Raw genomic sequence first — 20,086 nt, forward strand, 5'->3', positions numbered from 1 at the left:
GAACCTTGTTTCCTCAGCCTTACATAAGTCACCTTTTTCCTCTTAACAAGACATTCAACCTCTCTTGTCAACCATGGTTCCCTCACTCAACCATCTCTTCCCTGCCTGACAGGGACATACATATCAAGGACACGTAGTACCTGTTCCTTGAACAAGTTCCACATTTCACTTGTGTCCTTCCCTGACAGCCTATGGTCCCAACTTATGCACTTCAATTCTTGTCTGACAACATGATATTTACCCTTCCCCTAATTGTAAACCTTGCCCTGTTGCACGCACCTATCCCTCTCCATTACTAAAGTGAAAGTCACAGAATTGTGGTCACTATCTCCAAAATGCTCCCCCACTAACAAATCTATCACTTGTCCTGGTTCATTACCAAGTACCAAATCCAATATGGCCTCCCCTCTGGTCGGACAATCTACATACTGTGTTAGAAAAGCTTCCTGGACACACTGCACAAACACCACCCCATCCAAACTATTTGATCTAAAGAGTTTCCACTCAATGTTTGGGAAGTTGAAGTCACCCATGACTCCTACCCTGTGACTTCTGCACCTTTCCAAAATGTGATTCCCAATCTGTTCCTCCACATCTCTGCTACTATTGGGGGGCCTTTAGAAAACTCCTAACAAGGTGACTGCTCCTTTCCTATTTCTGACTTCAACCCATACTACCTCAGTAGGCAGATACTCCTCGAACTGCCTTTCTGCAGCTGTTATACTATCTCTAATTAACAATGCCACCCCCCACCTCTTTTACCACCCTCCCTAATCTTATTGAAACATCTATAACCAGGGACGTCCAACAACCATTTCTGCCCCTCTTCTATCCAAGTTTCCGTGATGGCCACCACATCGTAGTCCCAAGTACCGATCCATGCCTTAAGTTCACCTACCTTATTCCTGATGCTTCTTGTATTGAAGTATACACACTTCAACCCATCTCCGTGCCTGCAAGTACTCTCCTTTGTCAGTGTTCCCTTCCCCACTGCCTCACTACACACTTTGGCGTCCTGAATATCAGCTACCTTAGTTGCTGGACTACAAATCTGGTTCCCATTCCCCTGCCAAATTAGTTTAAACCCTCCCGAAGAGTACTAGAAAACCTCCCTCCCAGGATATTGGTGCCCCTCTGGTTCAGATGCAACCCGTCCTGCTTGTACAGGTCCCACCTTCCCCAAAATGCGCTCCAATTATCCAAATACCTGAAGCCCTCCCTCCTACACCATTCCTGCAGCCACGTGTTCAACTGCACTCTCTCCCTATTCCTAGCCTCGCTATCACGTGGCACCGGCAACAAACCAGAGATGACAACTCTGTCCTGGCTTTTAACTTCCAGCCTAACTCCCTAAACTCGTTTATTACCTCCACACCCCTTTTCCTACCTACGTCGTTGGTACCAATGTGCACCACAACTTCTGGCTGCTCCCCCTCTCCCTTAAGGATCCTGAAGACACGATCCAAGACATCCCGAGCGCTGGCACCCGGGAGGCAACATATCTTCCGGGAGTCTCGCTTGTGACCACAGAATCTCCTATCTATTCCCCTAACCATTGAATTTCCAACTACTATTGCTTTTCTATTCTCCCCCCTTCCCTTCTGAGCCCCAGAGCCAGACTCGGTGCCAGAGACCTGGCCGCTAGGGCCTTCCCCGGGTAGGTCACCCCCCCCCCGCCGATAGGTCATCCCCCCCCAACAGAATCCAAAACGGTATACTTGTTTTGAAGGGGAACAGCCACGAGGGATCCCTGCACTGTCTGTCTGTTTGTTTTCTTTCCCCTGACTGTAACCCAGCTACTCTTGTCCTGTACCTTGGGTGTGGTTACCTCCCTGTAACTCTTCTCTATCACCCCCTCTGCCTCTCGGATGATCCGAAGTTCATCCAGCTCCAGTTCCCTAACACGGTCTTTGAGGAGCTGGAGTTGGATGCACTTCCCGCAGGTATAGTCAGCGGGGACATCGATGGTATCCCTCACCACCCACATCCTACAGGAGGAGCATGCAACTGGCCTAGCCTCCATCCCCTCTTACCTTACAGAATATAGCTGCCCTGTGGACCAACTGGACCTCCGCCCTCCGACTCTGCTCCCAGTCAGCTGCACTCTCTATAAACTCCGGCTCCCATCTCACTCTTTGCGGAAATGTAGGAAACAAAATGAAAGGAGCACCTTACTCCCTCCTCACCTAACTCCCTCAGTCACCAGACTCTCACTATAGCACTCAAATGCACCAAATTCAGCACTCCCTCAGTCACCAAACTCTCACTATAGCACTCAAATGCACCAAATTCAGCACTCCCTCAGTCACCAAACTCTCACTATAGCTCTCAAATGCACCAAATTCAGCACTCAGTGCAAAAATTCGCTTCTTAAATTTGTTTTTGTTCAGTCAATTACACTTGTTCACAAACCGTCGAAGTCCTTTGAAGAGTGATCCCTGTTGTAATGTAAGACTGCATCCCAGATTCCATAAGAGGAATGGAGAGGCTTTGTGACACTATAAAGTATGCTTTTGTTTCCACTAGTATGAGAACTGCTTGAAGAAGTTTTACAAACACCAGAGCACAGAGGTACTGCTGTTCTTAGCAAGAGCCTACTTCAAGTGTGGAAAGCTTCTCGATTGCAAACAGACTCTGCTGAAGGTAATTTTTTGTTTTAATTTAGAAAATTCTAATTGAAGGGTTCAAGGGCCTTTGTGCATAATATTAATAATCTTTATTGCCACAAATAGGTTTACATTAACACTGCAATGAAGTTACTTTGAAAAGCCCCTCGTCGCCACGTTCCGGCACTCGTTTGGGTACAGAGGGAGAATTCAGAATGTCCAGATTACCAGAAGCAGTCTACAGTAGTGTGGTGGTTTTGGTTCTGTTTTGATGTCATAAAAGGACACCCAAACACTTCAGTGCACGTCTAGAATTATGTATTTACAGCAGAGAGCAATTAGCTCTGCCTACCCCAAATAGTCTGAGCTACTGTTTATTTGCCACACAAGCTCCTTCCCACCCATTCATATAACCCTCTATTTCTTTCCCCCTCATGTGTTTCTCCAGATTCCCCTTAAATGCATCAATACTATTTCTCTCAAGTACTCCATGTACTTGAAAATTCCACATTTTATTTTTTTAAAAGAGGACCCAATCTACCTGCGCTGCACATCCTTGGGTTGTGAGGGTGAGACCCACGCAGACACGGGGAGAATGTGCAAATTCCACAAGGATGTCAGAAGCAGTACTGAGGGATGCCAAGGGTTCGAGTACAGGAACAGGGATGTCTTGCTGTAATTGTACAGGGCCTTGGTGAGGCCACTTCTGGAATGTTGTGCGCAGTTTTGGTCTCCTTATCTGAGGAAGGATGTTCTTGCTCTAGAGGGAATGCAGCAAAGGTTTACCAGACTGATTCCTGGGATGGTGGGACGCAGACACGGGGAGAATGAGCAAACTCCACACGGGGAGAGACTCGGGGCCGGGATCAAATCCGGGTCCGCGGCGCTGTGAGGCAACCGTGCTAGCCACTGCCACCATGCCGCCCTGAACATTGCTCATTCTAAACTACTTAGTCTCTCCAAACACCACAATTTTGGTAGCCTAACAGCTCTATTTCAATCCCAATACCATAACCCTTAATTCGCTTCTTGGATTTGTTTTTGTTCTCAGTCAATTACACTCGTTCACAAACTTGAGCTTGTATGTGAACAAGGCTAAAGTATTTGCACCAATCTTTAGCTAGAAGTGCCAAGTGGTTGATCCATCTCAGCCTCCTCTTATGGTCCCCATTATCATAAATGCTAGTTGTCAAACAATTTGATTCCTTCTGTGTTTATCAAGAAATGGCTGAAGGCACTGGATACAGCAACGACTAGGGGTCCTGCCAAAATCCTAGCTGTAGTACGGAAGGCTTGTGCTCCAGAACTAGCTGCTCTTTTAGCCAAGAAGTTTCGATACAGCTACCTACATGGAATGCAGTGGTTCAAGAAGGGAGGTCACCATCACCCCCACAATGGCAATTATGGATGGTCAGTAAATGCTTGCTTTACCATTGCCACTCACATCCAAGAACAAATTAAAAGAAAAGGTTTTGCTTTCATTCACCTTTAACCAATCTTGAAGGATGTTTTGGTGCATCATTTCCTAGCAGCAAGCCTACAAACATAGGAACTTAGCAGTAGGTAGGCCATTCAGCCGTTGAGCCTGCTGTCATTCATCTAGATTGTGGCTGATCGTCTACCTCAATGCCATTTTCCTGCACTATCCCCATATCACTTGATGTCATTAGTACCTTGAAATCTATTGATCTCTGTCTTGAACATACTCATGACTAAGCTTCCACAACCTCTGGGGTAGAGAATTCCAGATATTCACCACCCTGAGTGAAGAAACTCCCCCCTCATCTTGGTTCTAAATGGCTCACCCCTTATTCTATACCCATTTCTCTCCACCATCTTCCCCCCCCCCCCCCCCCCCCCCTCCAAAGCCAGGAGAAGCATCCTTGCCACCTCCTGTATCGCCTCTTAAGAACTTTATAAATTTCAATGAGATCACCTCACATTCTTCTATAGAATATTATAGAATAATATATAATAGAACTCTAGCGAATACAGGCACAGCCTTCTCAAGCTCTCCTCATAGGACAATCCTGCATCCCAGTAAGTAGTCTGGTGAATCTCCGCTGCACTCCATCTATGACAAATGTATCTTTGCTTAGGTGACCAAAACTGTACACAATTCCCCAGGTGTGGTCGAACCAAGGTTTATACAATTAAAGCAAGACATCTTTACTCAAATCCTCTTATGCTAAAGCCCAACATACCGTTTGCCTTCCTAACAGCTTGCTGCATCTGCACGTTAGCTTTCTGTGTCTCATGAACAAGGACACCCAGGTTCCTTTGGACATCAACACTTCCCAATCTCTCATCATTTAAGAAATGTTCTGCACCTCTGTTCCTCCTATCAAAGTGGACAACCTTACACTTACCTGCATTACATTTCATCTTCCATGTTCTTGACCACTTCCTAAGCTTGTCCAAATCCTCTCAAAGCCTCTTTTCATTATTCTCACACCACACATTCCAACTTAGTTTTGTGTCATCAGCAAACTTGGAAATATTACCTTTGGCCCCCACATCCAAATCATTGATATAGATATGAACAGCTGGAGCTAAGTACTGATCCTTGCAGTACTCTACTTGTCACAGGCTGTTAACCTGAGAATGACCCGTTTATTCCTTCTCCTTGTTTTCTGCCCATTAATCAGTCCTCAATCCATGTCAGTATACAACCTCCAAATCCCATGTGCCCTAACTTTGTTTACTAGCCTGTGTGAGCCTTATTGAAAGTCTTTTGAAAATTCATATACACCCCAACCACTGCTCCCCCTTATCAATTCTGCTAGTTATCCTCCACCCCAGTGAAGAATCCACTGGTACGTGCCCAGGCCAGGTGCTTCCTGTGCACCAACTTCAATTAGATCAGGCTTGACCTCACACATGATAATGTGGAGTTGACCCTGTGAAGAGCCTCACTCCACACCCCTCCCCTCAAAGACCAAACCCAGCTCCCTCTCCCACTTCCTCTTCCCCTCTTCCAACGTCGCCTGCTCCTTCGTCAACATTTGCCCATAGACATCCAAAATCTTATCTTCCCTTAACTCAGCCACAGACAGGGCCAAGTCCATAAGCGAAGACGCCGGTACCAGAGAAAATGAAGGAAGCTCCTTGCGTAAAAAAATCACGCACCTCAAAGTAACTGAATACATTCCCTCTCGGGAGCTGGAACTTCTCTTAACAACTTGTCCAGTCGGCAAACCTGCGCTCTAGAAACATATCCCTCAACCTCTCCAGCCCCTCCCTTACCCATGCACTGTCTGATGAATCTAAGCAAGATGGCACAAACCTGTAGTTCCTTAAATCAGAGCCAGCAGTGACATGGAACCCAGTTTAAAATGCTCCCTAAACTGATTCAAAATTCTCAAAGTGACTATCACCACCAGACTAGAAGAAAATCAAGCAGGGGAAAAAGGATACAGCAGTGGTGCTGTAACCATGGCCCTCAGACTTGACCCTTTGCATATAACCACCTCCATTGCCCCCATATAGAGTCTAGATCCTTGAACCACCCCCACACCTTATCAGTATTTACCGCCCAGTAATAGCATATTAGATTAAGTAAATGCCGACCACCCCGCCGACTGCCTATCCCTTTGAAAAAACATTCTCGAACCCGAGACGTCTTACCAGCCCAAACAGAAGTCGATATCAATTTGTTAACCATGCAAAAGAGAGCCTTGGGAAGAAAGCCTGGGAGACATTGAAACAAAAGCAAAAACCTTGGGAAAATATTCACCTTCCTTCCCGCTCAGGACAGAGGAAGGGAATCCCACCTTTTCAAATCGGCCTTCACCTCATCCACCGGACTAGAAAAGTTAAGTTAAAAGTATCCAGCAGAAGTCAGACAAACTGACCAGCAAATTGTTCGTAAAATTAAATAGGTAACCCATCCAGACCTGATTCTTTGCCCATCTGCATTAACCAAATGCAACTCATGGCCCCCTCCGGCCCAATCGGCATCTGCTCCTCCTCCAGGAAGGTCAGGCCATCTAAAAATTGCCTCATTGATGAGCCCTCCACCGGGGGCTCCGACTCCTACAACCCACAGTAGAAGGCCTCAAACACCTCATTAACCTGTGGGGCAACAACTAACCTGCCACCCGTGTCCCTGACTTGCAACATCTTGCAGGAGGCTGCCTGACGTCTCAGCTGGTGAACCAACAGACAACTGGCCTTCCCCTAAAAGTTCTTTAAGGGCAAGACTATTTTGCAACGGTCAATTGTCACACCACTCTAACCAATAAGAACAACTTGGCACAGATTTGAATGTCAGCAATCTTAAAACGACATCACCACAGCAGTGCTCACATCTGTTTGGTTTTACCAAGTTAAAGTGCAGGTCTGTGAGATTTATCTTTATTTTGGGCAGCAGAATGGATCTCCATTTAAGAGCAGAAGTTCAGTAAATAAAAGAATGGTTTGTGTTCACAGGCCAGGCACGCGGCCCCTAACGACACCGTGCTTATGTTTAACATGGCCTTGGTGCTACAGAGACTAGCCACCTCTGTCCTCCGAGATGAAAAGAGCAATCTGAAGGCAGTGTTGAATGCAGTCAAAGAACTGGAACTTGCCCATCGGTAAGATGTGGTGCATGAAGTTGAGAGCATGGACTCCAGGATGCATTGCTGTCTTGAGCTCTAATCCTGCATCTTCCATCTTTCAGATATTTCAAGTATCTCAGTAATGCTGGGGATAAAATGAGATTCGATTTGGCTCAAGCTGCTGCAGAGGCCAGGTACGTGTCTGATGGCACTAACAACTTGCAATGTACTTCATTAATTTACACACTGTTGCCAGTTGTTGGCAAGGCTGGCATTTATTGTCCAATTCGAATTTCCCATCGAAAATGATGCAAACGAATGACTTGTTAGCCACTTCAGAGGGCAATTAAGAGTTGGTCATTTAGGACTGGAGCCACATATAGGCCCAGACAAGAACAGGGATAGTAAAATGCCCCAAGGCCCTTGGCAGAGGACAAAAATAAACATTAATCCACATAAGGTAATATTGAGTCAGTGAGGTGAAAGTTTTTAACTTTTAATTTCCACACTTTTTGTTAAACTGAATACAAAACAAATTTAAACAGAACTTTTATTAGCGACATCAGAATTGGATTTAGATTCACTCTAGATAATTTTTCCAGTCATCTGGATTACTCGTTCAGTATTGCCACACTGTCATACCCTTTATTTTATGTAGCACTTTTAAAGCAGCAAAAAGGTCTGAAAAGATTTCACAGAAGCATAATCAAGAGAAAAATTGATACAGAGCCAGATAAAATATTAGGATAGGTGATCATAAGGCTGGTCAGAAGGGTATATTTTAAGGAATATCTTGAAGAGCAAAGGTTTAGGAGCGAATTCCATAGTTTAGGACCAAGACAGCTGAAGGCATACAAAGAGAGTGAGACATGTGTAAGAGGCCAAAATCGAAGGAACACGGTAATCTCGGGCCAGAAGGGGGGTTATAGGGAAAGGGAAGGGAGCGACAATGGAGGAACTTGGGGTGGATGGAAAGAATGAGAATTTTAAAATTGAGACATTACTGGCCTGGAAGCCGGTGTAGTTCAGCAAGCACAGGGGTGATGGACAAATGGGACTTGGTACAAATTTGGATATGGGGCAGCAGTTTTGGATGAAGTGAAGTTTTGGGAAGGTGCAAGATGGGAGACCAGCCTGGAGAACGTCGGAATAGTCAAGTCTGCGAGTGGCAAAAGCATGGATAAGGGTTTCAGTATAGTGCATTTTCTCATCAGCCCTCGGGGTATTTGTATGTGCATGTTTCAGGCAGTGCTCTGATCTGATGAGCCAAGCCCAGTATCATGTGGCCCGTGCACGCAAGCAGGACGAAGAGGATCGTGAGCTACGCTGCAAGCAAGAGCAGCACAAGGAGATGTTGCGGATGCAGCTGGTCAAAGAGCAGGTCAGTGCTCCTTTTCATCAGTAGGGCCCTAGGTTGTGCTCATACCATGGAACCTAATAATGCTGCATTTAAGGTTAAGGTTTCTTATTATTGATTTCTAGATGCCCTACATTGACGATGCTACCAGATTTCCATGTTTTATGAACCCATATCCACAATACCCTAACAACTAGTACGAGAATGATTCCTAGTTTAAAGAACAGTAGTCACTTTGAATTAGGTCCATTTTATCTTAGATTATCATAGACCTGATAGAAATTGATAAAATAATAGAAGGGATGGATAATGTCCCAATTGATGGATTATCCCCATTTAACAGATTAGGAAGGATCGGGGAACATGTAGAAGTAGGAATGGACTGGATGTTGGGTATTGTTTCCAGAGAATACAGTAATTCCACATTTAAATTGTGGTTGTGTTCTGGAAAATCGTGACTTTATGTGAATCATAGGTTCCCATAGGCATCAGTATTAAAGCCAGAGTTGGGTTCCTTCAGACATTTCTCACCTGGGGACAAAAATATACACATTGAAATACTGTGCCATGCATGTGCAGCAATATGCACTCCTAGCTTGTAAAATAAAACACATCACTAAATATAAAAGTAATACAATATACAACACACTTAAATTATTATTTTTTAAATACAGTACTCATCCCAGTACAGTACTTTCAGATTGTCGGTCAGTGTAGGTAGCAGCTGAAGCCCAAGGACTACCTGCTCCAATCAACTTCTGCACTAGATGGATCCCAAGACTTCAGTGCAAGTTCAGGAATGAAACCAGCTGCAGGAGCCACTGAAGATCAGATACTGAGGACTGAGTTAAGAACAGAGGGTGGGAGGCAAAGGCAGGAGCAGAAGGACAAGGGAGTGAGGGTGGAAAAGCTGCAGGAAAAGTCATGTAAACAAGCAGGCCACAGAGGAGGAAGACTGTAGTTAAAGTGAAACCCCCAAAGTTCAACGTATATTGATGCTACTTTGTTGGCAACATTAAAGTCAAACAATGCTAAGTGAACTGACGTTAAGCTGGGTCTTACTGTATTGTGTCTGGAAAGTATTACCAGCTAGTGAGGTGGGTGATGACTCGCTGTACACCTTCAAGCGGGAGCTGGACTAGTTCCTGATGAGGGCAGAGATCACATCGTTACAAAGGTTTTACAGCACAGAGAAGGTCTTTTGGCTCACATAGTCCATGCCAGTTTCACACAGCACACAAAACCCTCATCTCTTTCCATCTAGTTCCAGCATCATATCCTTCTATTCCTTACTCTCGCCATGATTATCTAGCTTTGCCTTAAATGCATCTATGCTATTGGCATCAGCAGCTTGTGGTAGCAAGTTTCACATTCTTACCATTCTCCAGGTAAAGATATTTCTCCTGAATTGCCTATTGGATTATATTCTCTGAAGTTAAGAAGAATGAGACCATAAGACATAGGAGCGGACGTAAGGCCATTCGGCCCATCAAGTCCACTCCACCATTCAATCATGGCTGATTTCAACTCCATTTACCCGCTCTCTCTCCATAGCCCTTAATTCCTCGAGAAATCAAGAATTTATCAACTTCTGTCTTAAAGACACTCAACATCCCGGCCTCCACCGCCCTCTGTGCAATGAATTCCACAGACCCACCACTCTCTGGCTGAAGAAATTTCTCCTCATCTCTGTTCTAAAGTGACTCCCTTTTATTCTAAGGCTGTGCCCCCGGGTCCTAGTCTCCCCTGCTAATGGAAACAACTTCCCTACGTCCACCCTATCTAAGCCATTCATTATCTTTTAAGTTTCTATTAGATCTCCCCTCAACCTCCTCAACTCCAATGAATATAATCCCAGGATCCTCAGACGTTCATCGTATGTTAGGCCTACCATTCCTGGGATCATCTGTGTGAATCTCCGCTGGACCCGCTCCAGTGCCAGTATGTCCTTCCTGAGGTGTGGGACCCAAAATTGCTCACAGTATTCTAAATGGGGCCTAACTAATGCTTTATAAAGCTTCAGAAGTACATCCCTGCTTTTATATTCCAAGCCTCTTGAGATGAATGACAACATTGCATTTGCTTTCTTAATTACGGACTCAACCTGCAAGTTTACCTTTAGAGAATCCTGGACTAGGACTCCCAAGTCCCTTTGCACTTCAGCATTATGAATTTTGTCACCGTTTAGAAAATAGTCCATGCCTCTATTCTTTTTTCCAAAGTGCAAGATCTCGCACTTGCCCACGTTGAATTTCATCAGCCATTTCTTGGACCACTCTCCTAAACTGTCTAAATCTTTCTGCAGCCTCCCCACCTCCTCCATACTACCTGCCCCTCCACCTATCTTTGTATCATCGGCAAATTTAGCCAGAATGCCCCCAGTCCCGTCATCTAGTTCGTTAATATATAAAGAGAACAGCTGTGGCCCCAACACTGAACCCTGCGGGACACCACTCGTCACCGGTTGCCATTCCAAAAAAGAACCTTTTATCCCAACTCTCTGCCTTCTGCCTGACAGCCAATCGTCAATCCATGTTAGTACCTTGCCTCGAATACCATGGGCCCTTATTTGCCAGCAATCTCACTGAAACTCCTACAATATTCTGGAGGGTGGATACTAAGAGGTTGTTTCCCTGGCGGAGGAGTCTGGAACTCAGAGGCACAGTCTCCGAATAAAGTGTTGACCGTTTCGAACTGAGATGAAGAGGAATTTTTTCACTGAGGGTTGTGTATCCTTGGAATTCTCTACTCCAGAATGTTGTGGATGCTTGAGTATATTCAAGACTTGAGCTCCATAGATTTTTGGTGTCTCAGGAAATTAAGAGACATGGGGAGCTAGCTGGAAAGTGGAAGATCAGCCGTGAGCATATTGAATGACTCGTCGGGCTGAATGACCTATCTCTCTTATTTTTGTGTTCTTGTGCTTAAAGGAAACACAAATCCTCTTCCAGAAAGTTCCTCCGCTGCCTGTGAGCAGCTGTTATTTCTCAAGGTTCTAGCTCTTCCACTATTGAAAGTCCGCAGTTGGCCATGACTCGTAACCCTGAACATAGAACCCTTGCGTGGCCCTGGGACAACCACTCTCTGAGGTCTGAAATGACCCTGCTACCCTATTATGATGTCAAATATATTGAAAACTGGCTATTTGGCCCACCAGTTCATGCCAGCAATAATACTCCACTAGAGTCCCCACCCCCTCCTTCCTCATCTCACCCTATCTGCATCTGCTTATATTCCGTCCTCCCTCATAAAATTTTAGAATCATTACAGAAGGAGGCCATTTGACCAATTGTGCCCGTGCTGGCCCTGTGACGGATCAGTTGAGCTGGTGCCACCCTTTTTCCTGTAACCCTACAAATCTTTCCTTTTCAAATAATGATCTCATTCTGTGTTGAAAGCCTAAATTGACCCTGCCTCCACCCCACTCTCAGGCAGTATTTATTCCAGACGATCCATTCGCTGAATGAAAAAGCTTTTCATCTGTTGCCATGGCTTCTTTTGCCCTCTGGTTCTCAATTCTTTCACCAGTCGGACCAGTTTCTCCCTATCTACTCTGTGCAGACACTTCATGATTTTGAATACCTCAAACAAATCTTCAATCTACCTGAAATTCCCTATCCCCGGAACCATTCTTTGTGAATCTTTTCTGCATCCTCTCTAATGCTTTCCTTCCTAAAATGTGGTGCCTACAACTGGACACAGCAGTTGAGATGGAACTGGTGTTTTATGTAGACTTAACATATCTTCCTTATTTTTGTACCCTGTGCCTCATTAATAAAGCCCAGTATGCCGTATGCTTAATTAACTGCTCTACCAACTTGTCCTGCCACCTACAATGATTTATGCCCATATAAACCAGGTCCCACTGCTCCCGCACCTTCTTTAGAATTGCTCCCCTTATTTTATATTGTCTCTGCATTTTCCTACCAAAGCGAATCACTTCACACTTTGCTTTGTTAAATTTCATCTGCCATTTGTCCACCCATTCCACAATCTATATGCTTTTGAAGTTCTATACTATCCTCTTCATGGTTACAATACTTTCAAGTTTCCTTTTATCTGCAAATTTTGAAATTATGCCCTGTGCATTAATATATTAATATAGATCACAAAGAGCAGGGGTCCTAACAGTAATCCCAGTGGAGTTTCCAGTCTGAAAAAGAATCATTCACCACTCTTTGTTTCCTGTCACTCAGCCAATTTCATATCAAAGAACAATACAGCACAGCAACAGGCCCTTCGGCCCTCCAAGTCTGTACCGGCCATGATACCACCCTTGGCTAAACCCTCAGCACTTCCTAGTGCCGTATCCCTCTATAGCCATTTTATCCATGTATTTGTCGAGAAAAGAACACTACCCATAATACCACTGTCCCTATTATTCCATGAATTCTAACTTTGTTAGCAAGACTGTTGTGCAGCACTTCATCAAATGTCTATACACCATGTACACCACATCCAACAGCATTGCCCTCATCAACCCTCTCTGTTACATCATCAAAATACTCAAGCTAGTTAGTTAAATACAATTTGCCCGTAACAAATCAATGATGGCTTTCCTTAATTAACCCTCAGTTAGCCAAGTGACTATTGATTTTGTCCCGAACTATCATTTCTAAAAGCTTCCCCATACCAAGGTTAAAACCGACTGACCTGTAGTTGATGGATTCACCTTTGCACCCTTTTTTTTGAAGAAAGGTATAACGTTTGCAATTCTGGAGTCCTCTGGCACCATCTAAGGACGATTGGAAAATGATGGCCTGTCCCTCCATAATTTTCACACTCACTTCCTTCAGCATCCTTGGATGCATCTCAGCTGGTCCTGGTAAGAACAGATGGCCAATCCAATACCACCACCTTTGTAATTTTAAGCCCCTCAGGTGTTTGAACTGTTTCTTTTCACCATGGCTTGGACAGCAGCATCGTCTTCCTTGGTAAAGGCAGATGCAAAGTATTAATTTAATACCTCAACCATGCCTCCTTCTCACTGATTAAATCCTCTTTTTGGTCCCTAATCAGCCTTGATCCCCCTTTTACCACCCTTGTACTATTTATATGCCTGTGCAATACTTTGGGATTCCCTTTTATGTTAGCTGCCAGGTTCTTCTCATGGTCTCTCTTTGCTTCTCTTATTTGCTTTCTGAATTCCCCTCTGAACCTTCCTTATTCAGCCTGCCTCTCAATTGGATTATCCACATGGCACTTGTAATAAGCACACTTTCTCTGCCACATCTTAATCTCTTATCTCTTTCATCATCCAAGGAGATCTGGATTTGTTTACTTTTGTAGAAATATACCTAGACAGTACTTGAACTATATCTTCTTTAAAGGCAGCCCATTGTTCAGTTACAGTTTTGTCTGTTGATCTTTAGTTTCAGTTTATCTGGGCCAGATCCATTGAAGTTGACTTTCCTTCAGTTAATTGTTCTTACTCTGGCTTGCTCTTTGTCCTTTTCCATAGTCATCTAAACCTAATGATACTCATCACTATAATTTCTAAATGTTCACTTATTGACCATTTGATCCATTTGGACATGATTTTGATTTGATTTATTGGCACATGTACTGAAGTACAGTGAAAAGTATTTTTCTGCGGCCGAGGAACGTACACAGTACGTACATAGTAGACACAAGAATAATCAGCAGAGTACATTGACAAATGGTACATCGACAAAACAGTGATTGGTTACAGTGCGGAAAAAGGGGCCAAACAAAGCAAGCAAAGCAAATACATGAGCAAGAACAGCATAGGACGCCGTGAATAGTGTTCTTACAGGGAACAGATCAGTCCAAGGGGGAGTCGTTGAGGAGTCCTGTAGCTGTGGGGAAGAAGCTGTTCCTGTTTCTCGATGCACGAATCTTCAGACTTCTGTACCTTCTGCCTGATGGAAGGGTCTGAAAGAAGGCAATGCCTGGGTGGGAGGGATCTCTGATAATGCTGTATGCCTTCCTGAGGCAGTGAGAGGTGTACACAGAATCAATGTGGGGGTGGCAAGTTTGTGTGATGCGTTGGGCTGAGTTCACCAGTTTCTTGACTGAGCAGTTGCCATACCAGGCTGTGATGCAGTCGGATAGGTCCACCTCATTCTCAAGGACCAGGCCCCAGTCTTGCCCTTCTTTGAACCAGGACTCTATTATTGCCACAACATTGTATTTCTGGGTAGCTATTTGCATTGGCAACTCATCAATCTTATTTACCATTCTCCAACATCCCTTAAATGCATCTATGTTATTCACCTCAACCACTCTTTATGGTAGTGAGGTTCACATTCTCATCACTTTCAGGGTGAAGAGGTTTCTACTGATTTCCCTATTTTTAAAAAAAAAATTTAGAGTACCCAATTATTTTTTTACCAATTAAGGGGCAATTTAGCGTGGCCAATCCACCTAGCCTGCACATCTTTGGGTTGTGTAGGTGAAACCCACGCAGACACGGGGAGAATATGCAAACTCCATACGGACAGTGACCCAGGGCCGGGATTGGAACCCGGGTCCTCAGCGCCATAGTCCCAGTGCTGACCACTGCGCCGCATGCCGCCCTGATTTCCCAATTTGATTTCTGGTGTCTATCTTATAGTTTCTGGTTTTAATCTTCCCCACAAGTGGGAACACTTCCTCCGAGTCTATCAAAACCTTCCATAATTTTTTTAATCTCTATAATTAAAGGTAGCTTTAGGATAGACATACAAGTCAATAAAACATTTATTTCTCTTTCTAAACGTATATGACAGGGATTGCACTGATACCTTTTAACTGACAACTGCGTGTCTCTCCCGTTTCTTTCATTAGGAGGACAAGAAACAGAAGGAATTAAATGAGCAACGCAAGTTGCTGGAGCAGCGAAGTCAGTTTTTGGAGAAAACCAGGAACTTGTTGGTGTTCAACGAAGAGATGGAGACTTCGAAGGAGAAGAAAAAGGGAGGTGGAAAGGTGAGAGAAAATGTTTGACTTTCTTCCACACGCATTCCTTATATTATAGAAAACCTCTCAGTCCGTGTCAGCATTACTCTCCATGTGAGAAAATAGTCCTAATTGGATTCCGTAGCCTAGTGGTTATATTTTTCTCTTAGCGAATTTCTGTTACCATATTTCTCTTGGTATCATGTTACAATAATATTTTAATTGCGTTTTATGTTACCATATTTCTCTGAATGGATATTTGATTTCCTCTTCACAGCGTGGGAAGAAAGGAGAGTTTGAAGAGTTTGTTAACGATGATTCTGATGACGACTTGCCACTTCCCAAGAAGAAAAGGAAGCAGAGGGGGAGCGGCAGTGAACCTGAGGATGGAGACGAGGACGCCAATCAAAAGAAAAGGAAGAAAAGGAGACGGTACGTAAAAGCCCGACCCAAAGTTCACTTCGACTACAGGCATCGCTAATCCCACCAAGGCAGCTGATGGAATTTAAATTCAGCTAGTAAATCTGGATTTATAAAGCTAGTCTCAGTAATGGTGACCATGTCGATGTCATGAAAATCCATCTGGTTCACTCATATCCTTTAGAGAAGGACGTCAGCTATTCTTACCCGGTCTGACGTACATGTGACTTCAGACCCACAACAATGTGGTTGACCATTGATGGCTTCTGCAATGGCCAAGCAAGCCATTCAGTTCAAGGGCAGTTAGGGATGGGTAACAAATGCTGCTCTTGCCAGTGACGTTCGCATTCCATGAAAAAAATAAATGTACAGATATTTTGAAGAGACTACAAGGGTTTTGTAACTTTATTGAAAAAGCTTTGGGTTTTTTTTGTATATCTGAATTATTTTTGTACATTATTTCTCTGTGGATATTTAAGAGGCAGAAGGATTAACTGAGAATCGGCTTAATAGAGGGCAGATAGGGAAACATAGGAACAGGAGAAAGCCATTTAGTCGCACAAGTCTGTTCCGCCATTCAATGAGATCAGGGCCGATCTATGATCTGACTCAATATGGGCATTTGCCCCATACCCTTTAATAACAAAAAGCTGTGCCTTTGGCAGGAAAGAGTTCCAAATTTCCAACCCTCTGTGTGTGGAAATGTTTCCTAATTTCACTCCAAGAAAGGTCTGATTCTAATTTTTAGATGGTTCTTTCTAGCCCTAGACTCCCCACCCAGTAGGAATAGTTTCTCTTTACCAATACTATCTGCCCCCCCTTAATGTTTTGAAAAAATTGGTTAAACCACCCCTTAATATTGCTAATTTCCAGAGAATGCAACACTAGTTTGTACAATCTCTCCTTGGAATTTGAATCTTGCAATCCAGGTGCCATTCTGGTTAACCAAAGCTGCTTCCAAGGCCAATATATTTTTTCTAAAGTGCGGTGCTCAGAACAGCTTACTGTACCAGCCTTAGCAAAAGCTGTGGGGATTTGCATGATATAGTGGTGTAGTAGTCCTGGTGTTAGTAATCCAGAGGCCTGGACCAATAATCAAGAGAATAAAAGTTCAACTCCCACTAGAGCAGTTTGAGAATTTGAATTAGGATTTTAAAATAAAAATCATTGGAAGCAAAAAGCTGAAGTGATTAAAGGTGACCATGAAGCTGCCAGATTGGAAACTTATCTACCTTGAGGCACTGAGCACCTCACAGAAAAAATGTTTCCGCATCCAGCATCCCTGAAATAAGACAAGAGGATGTATAAAGTGCAATAATTTAACAACTGTTTTGTTCCCTTCCTCAACCTGCCCCTCTTTTTCTACCTACTTCCCCTCCCTCTCTACTCTCCTGTTCCCCTTCTCCGCTCTCTCATCCCCGCGCTCTCTCGTCCCCACTCTCCCCCTCCTCCTCGCGCTCTCTCCCCCTCCTCCTCGCGCTCTCTCCCCCCCTCCTCGCACTCTTCCCCCCTCCTCGCGCTCTCTCCCCCTCCGCCTCACACTCTCTCCCCCTCCTCGCGCTCTCTCCCCCTTCTCCTCACGCTCTCTCCTCCTCATCGTGCTGTCTCCCCCTCCTCCTCACGCTCTCTCCCCTCTCCTCCTTGCGCTCTCTCCCCCAATCTCCTCGCACTCTCTCCCCCCTTGTCCTCGCGCTCTCTCTCCCCTCCTCCTGCTGTCTCCCCCCTCCTCCTCACGCTCTCTCCTCCTCCTCGCTCTCTCTCCCCTCCTCCTCGTGCTGTCTCCCCCCTCCTCCTCACGCTCTCTCCCCCCTCCTCCTCACGCTCTCTCTCCCCCCTCCTCCTCGTGCACTCTTCCCCCCTCGTCCTCGCACTCTTCCCCCCTCGTCCTCGCGCTCTCTCCCCCTCCTCCTCGCGCTCTCTCCCCCTCCTCCTCGCGCTCTCTCCCCCTCCTCCTCGCGCTCTCCCCCTCCTCCTCGCGCTCTCTCCCCCCTCCTCCTCGCGCTCTTTCCCCCCTCCTCCTCGCTCTCTCCCCCTCCTCCTCGTGCTGTCTCCCCCTCCTCCTCACGCTCTCTCCCCCCTCCTCCTCGCGCTCTCTCCCCCTCCTCCTCACGCTCTCTCCCCCCTCCTCCTCGCTCTCTCCCCCCTCCTCCTCGTGCTGTCTCCCCCTCCTCCTCACGCTCTCTCCCCCCTCCTCCTCGCACTCTCTCCCCCCTCCTCGCACTCTCTTCCCCCCCCTCGTCCTCGTGCTCTCTCCCCCTCCTGCTCACGCTCTCTCCCCCTCCTCCTCGCGCTCTCTCCCCCTCCTCCTCGTGCTCTCTCCCCCTCCTCCTCGCGCTCTCTCCCCCCTCCTCCTCGCGCGCTCTCCCCCTCCTCCTCGCGCTCTCCCCCCCTCCTCCTCGCGTGCTCTCCCCCTCCTACTCGTGCTCTCTCCCCCCCTCCTCCTCGTGCTCTCTTCCCCCCTCCTCCTCGTGCTCTCTTCCCCCCCTCCTCCTCGTGCTCTCTTCCCCCCTCCTCCTCGCGCGCTCTCCCCCTCGCGCTCTCTACCCCTCGTCCTCACGCTCTCGCCTGACCTCCCCGCTCTCTCGCCCTTCTCCCCACTCTTTCCCCCCCCCCCCCCCCCCGCTCTCTCGTCCCACTCCTTCGCCCCCCTCCCCACTCTCTCAACCTGCTCTCTTGCCCCCCCCCCCACTCTTTCTTGACCTACCCGCTCGCTCTTTCTGCCTCTGTATCCCTTATTCCCACCTGAACAGACCCCAGAGAGGTGCTGAGGATGGCAGTGATGATGAGGAAACTGGCTCAAGAGCTAAGAAACCACGCAAACCAAAAGTAGGAGAGCGCAAGATTAAAGGGAAGGTTTGTGACAACCACTTGGAAATAGTTGTGTTAGTTGAGTGAAAACAGTTTCTAACTTCTGTTCTGTACTCCTAAATTATAATTTGTTGTCTTCTCAGTTATGCGTAACCCTGTATGTTGAACAAATTTATTTGGCAGCACGGTAGCACACGTGGCTAGCATTGTGGCTTCACGGCACCAGGGTCCCAGGTTCGATTCCCCTCAGGGTTACTGTCTGCACGTTCTCCCTGTGTCTGCGTGGGTTTCCTCAGGGTGATCCGGTTTTCTCCCACAGTCCAAAGACGTGCAGGTCAGGTGGATTGGCCATGCTAAATTGCCTTTAGTGTCCAAAAAGGTTAGGAGAGGTTATTGGGTTATGGGGATAGGGTGGAAGTGAGGGCTTAAGTGGGTCGGTGCAGACTCGATGGGCCGAATAGCCTCCTTTTGCACTGTGTGTTCTATGTATCTCTTTTTGGAATTAAACATTTGCTTGTTCCATAGATCAAACCTGAAAGGCTCCCAGCTTCCATGAAGAGTAAAATCAAGTCAAAAGCAATAATTTCATCCAGTGACGATGATTCCTCTGATGAGGGGGCACTGAAGATAGAAGAAGGGTACGTAATTGTAACAATAACCTTTTAATGAACAGGTCATATACCTTTGTATCTGTATATATGTACATGTGTGTGTGTGTGTGTGTGTATATGTACATGTGTTTTTATATATGTGCGTGTGTCTGCAGAGGTGTATTTGCATGTTTGGGGGCCCATTGCTCTCCCTCTTTGCGGGGCCCCTGCATCACTCCCTGTCTCTTGGTGGCATGGGGACCTGCCTCCAATGATGTCAATCGTTAACCCCAATGATGTTGAGCCCCTCCCCAGTGACATAATGCCCTCCTGATCCCACTCACCCTCAACTCACACAACGTAAAGGCACAGAAACCAAAAATCGCTGCTTAATTGATGTAGTGCTCTTTAACTTATTCTTTTTTCAATTGTATTTTATTCCAAAGCCATATAAAAAGTTACAATACATACACAATTCAGGAAACAAACTTCCCATCACACAACTATACAGCTTGTACAAAATTTCCCCTTTTTCGCCCTCTCACTCAACCCCCCCCCCCCCAACCAAACAAACAACTCCTCTAACATGGTCACAAACATCCCACATCTTGCTTCAAAACCCTCTACTGAACCCCTTAGCTTGTATTTGATCTTTTCCAACCAAAGAAAGCCAGGCCACTACCCTGCTGGCGTTGCTGATCGCCACTCCAATGAAATTTGTCGCTGATTAATCAGAGAGGCAAAGGCCACAACATTGGCCTTCCTCTCCTCCATCAGCTCCGGCTTCTCCGAAAACCCAAATATCGCCACCAAAGTGGTCCGGCCCAACCTCCTCCCCCACTATCCTTGCTAGTGCCGCGAACA

At 45.8% G+C, this 20,086-nt stretch overlaps 1 protein-coding gene across 1 annotated transcript in view; it reads left to right on the forward strand.

The window, feature by feature from the left end:
• The window catches only part of ctr9 (CTR9 homolog, Paf1/RNA polymerase II complex component), a 97,656-nt gene that overhangs the window by 63,345 nt on the left and 14,225 nt on the right, over positions 1–20,086 (forward strand). The window contains exons 17-24 of the mRNA XM_072466162.1: positions 2,527–2,643; positions 7,038–7,183; positions 7,270–7,341; positions 8,393–8,528; positions 15,294–15,434; positions 15,682–15,836; positions 18,575–18,677; positions 19,158–19,270. Coding sequence (XP_072322263.1) covers positions 2,527–2,643; positions 7,038–7,183; positions 7,270–7,341; positions 8,393–8,528; positions 15,294–15,434; positions 15,682–15,836; positions 18,575–18,677; positions 19,158–19,270 — 983 coding nt within the window. The remainder of the gene's footprint in view (positions 1–2,526; positions 2,644–7,037; positions 7,184–7,269; positions 7,342–8,392; positions 8,529–15,293; positions 15,435–15,681; positions 15,837–18,574; positions 18,678–19,157; positions 19,271–20,086) is intronic.

This window comes from Scyliorhinus torazame, chromosome 10 (genome assembly GCF_047496885.1).
Source record: "Scyliorhinus torazame isolate Kashiwa2021f chromosome 10, sScyTor2.1, whole genome shotgun sequence".
NCBI classification, from domain to species: Eukaryota; Metazoa; Chordata; class Chondrichthyes; order Carcharhiniformes; family Scyliorhinidae; genus Scyliorhinus; species Scyliorhinus torazame.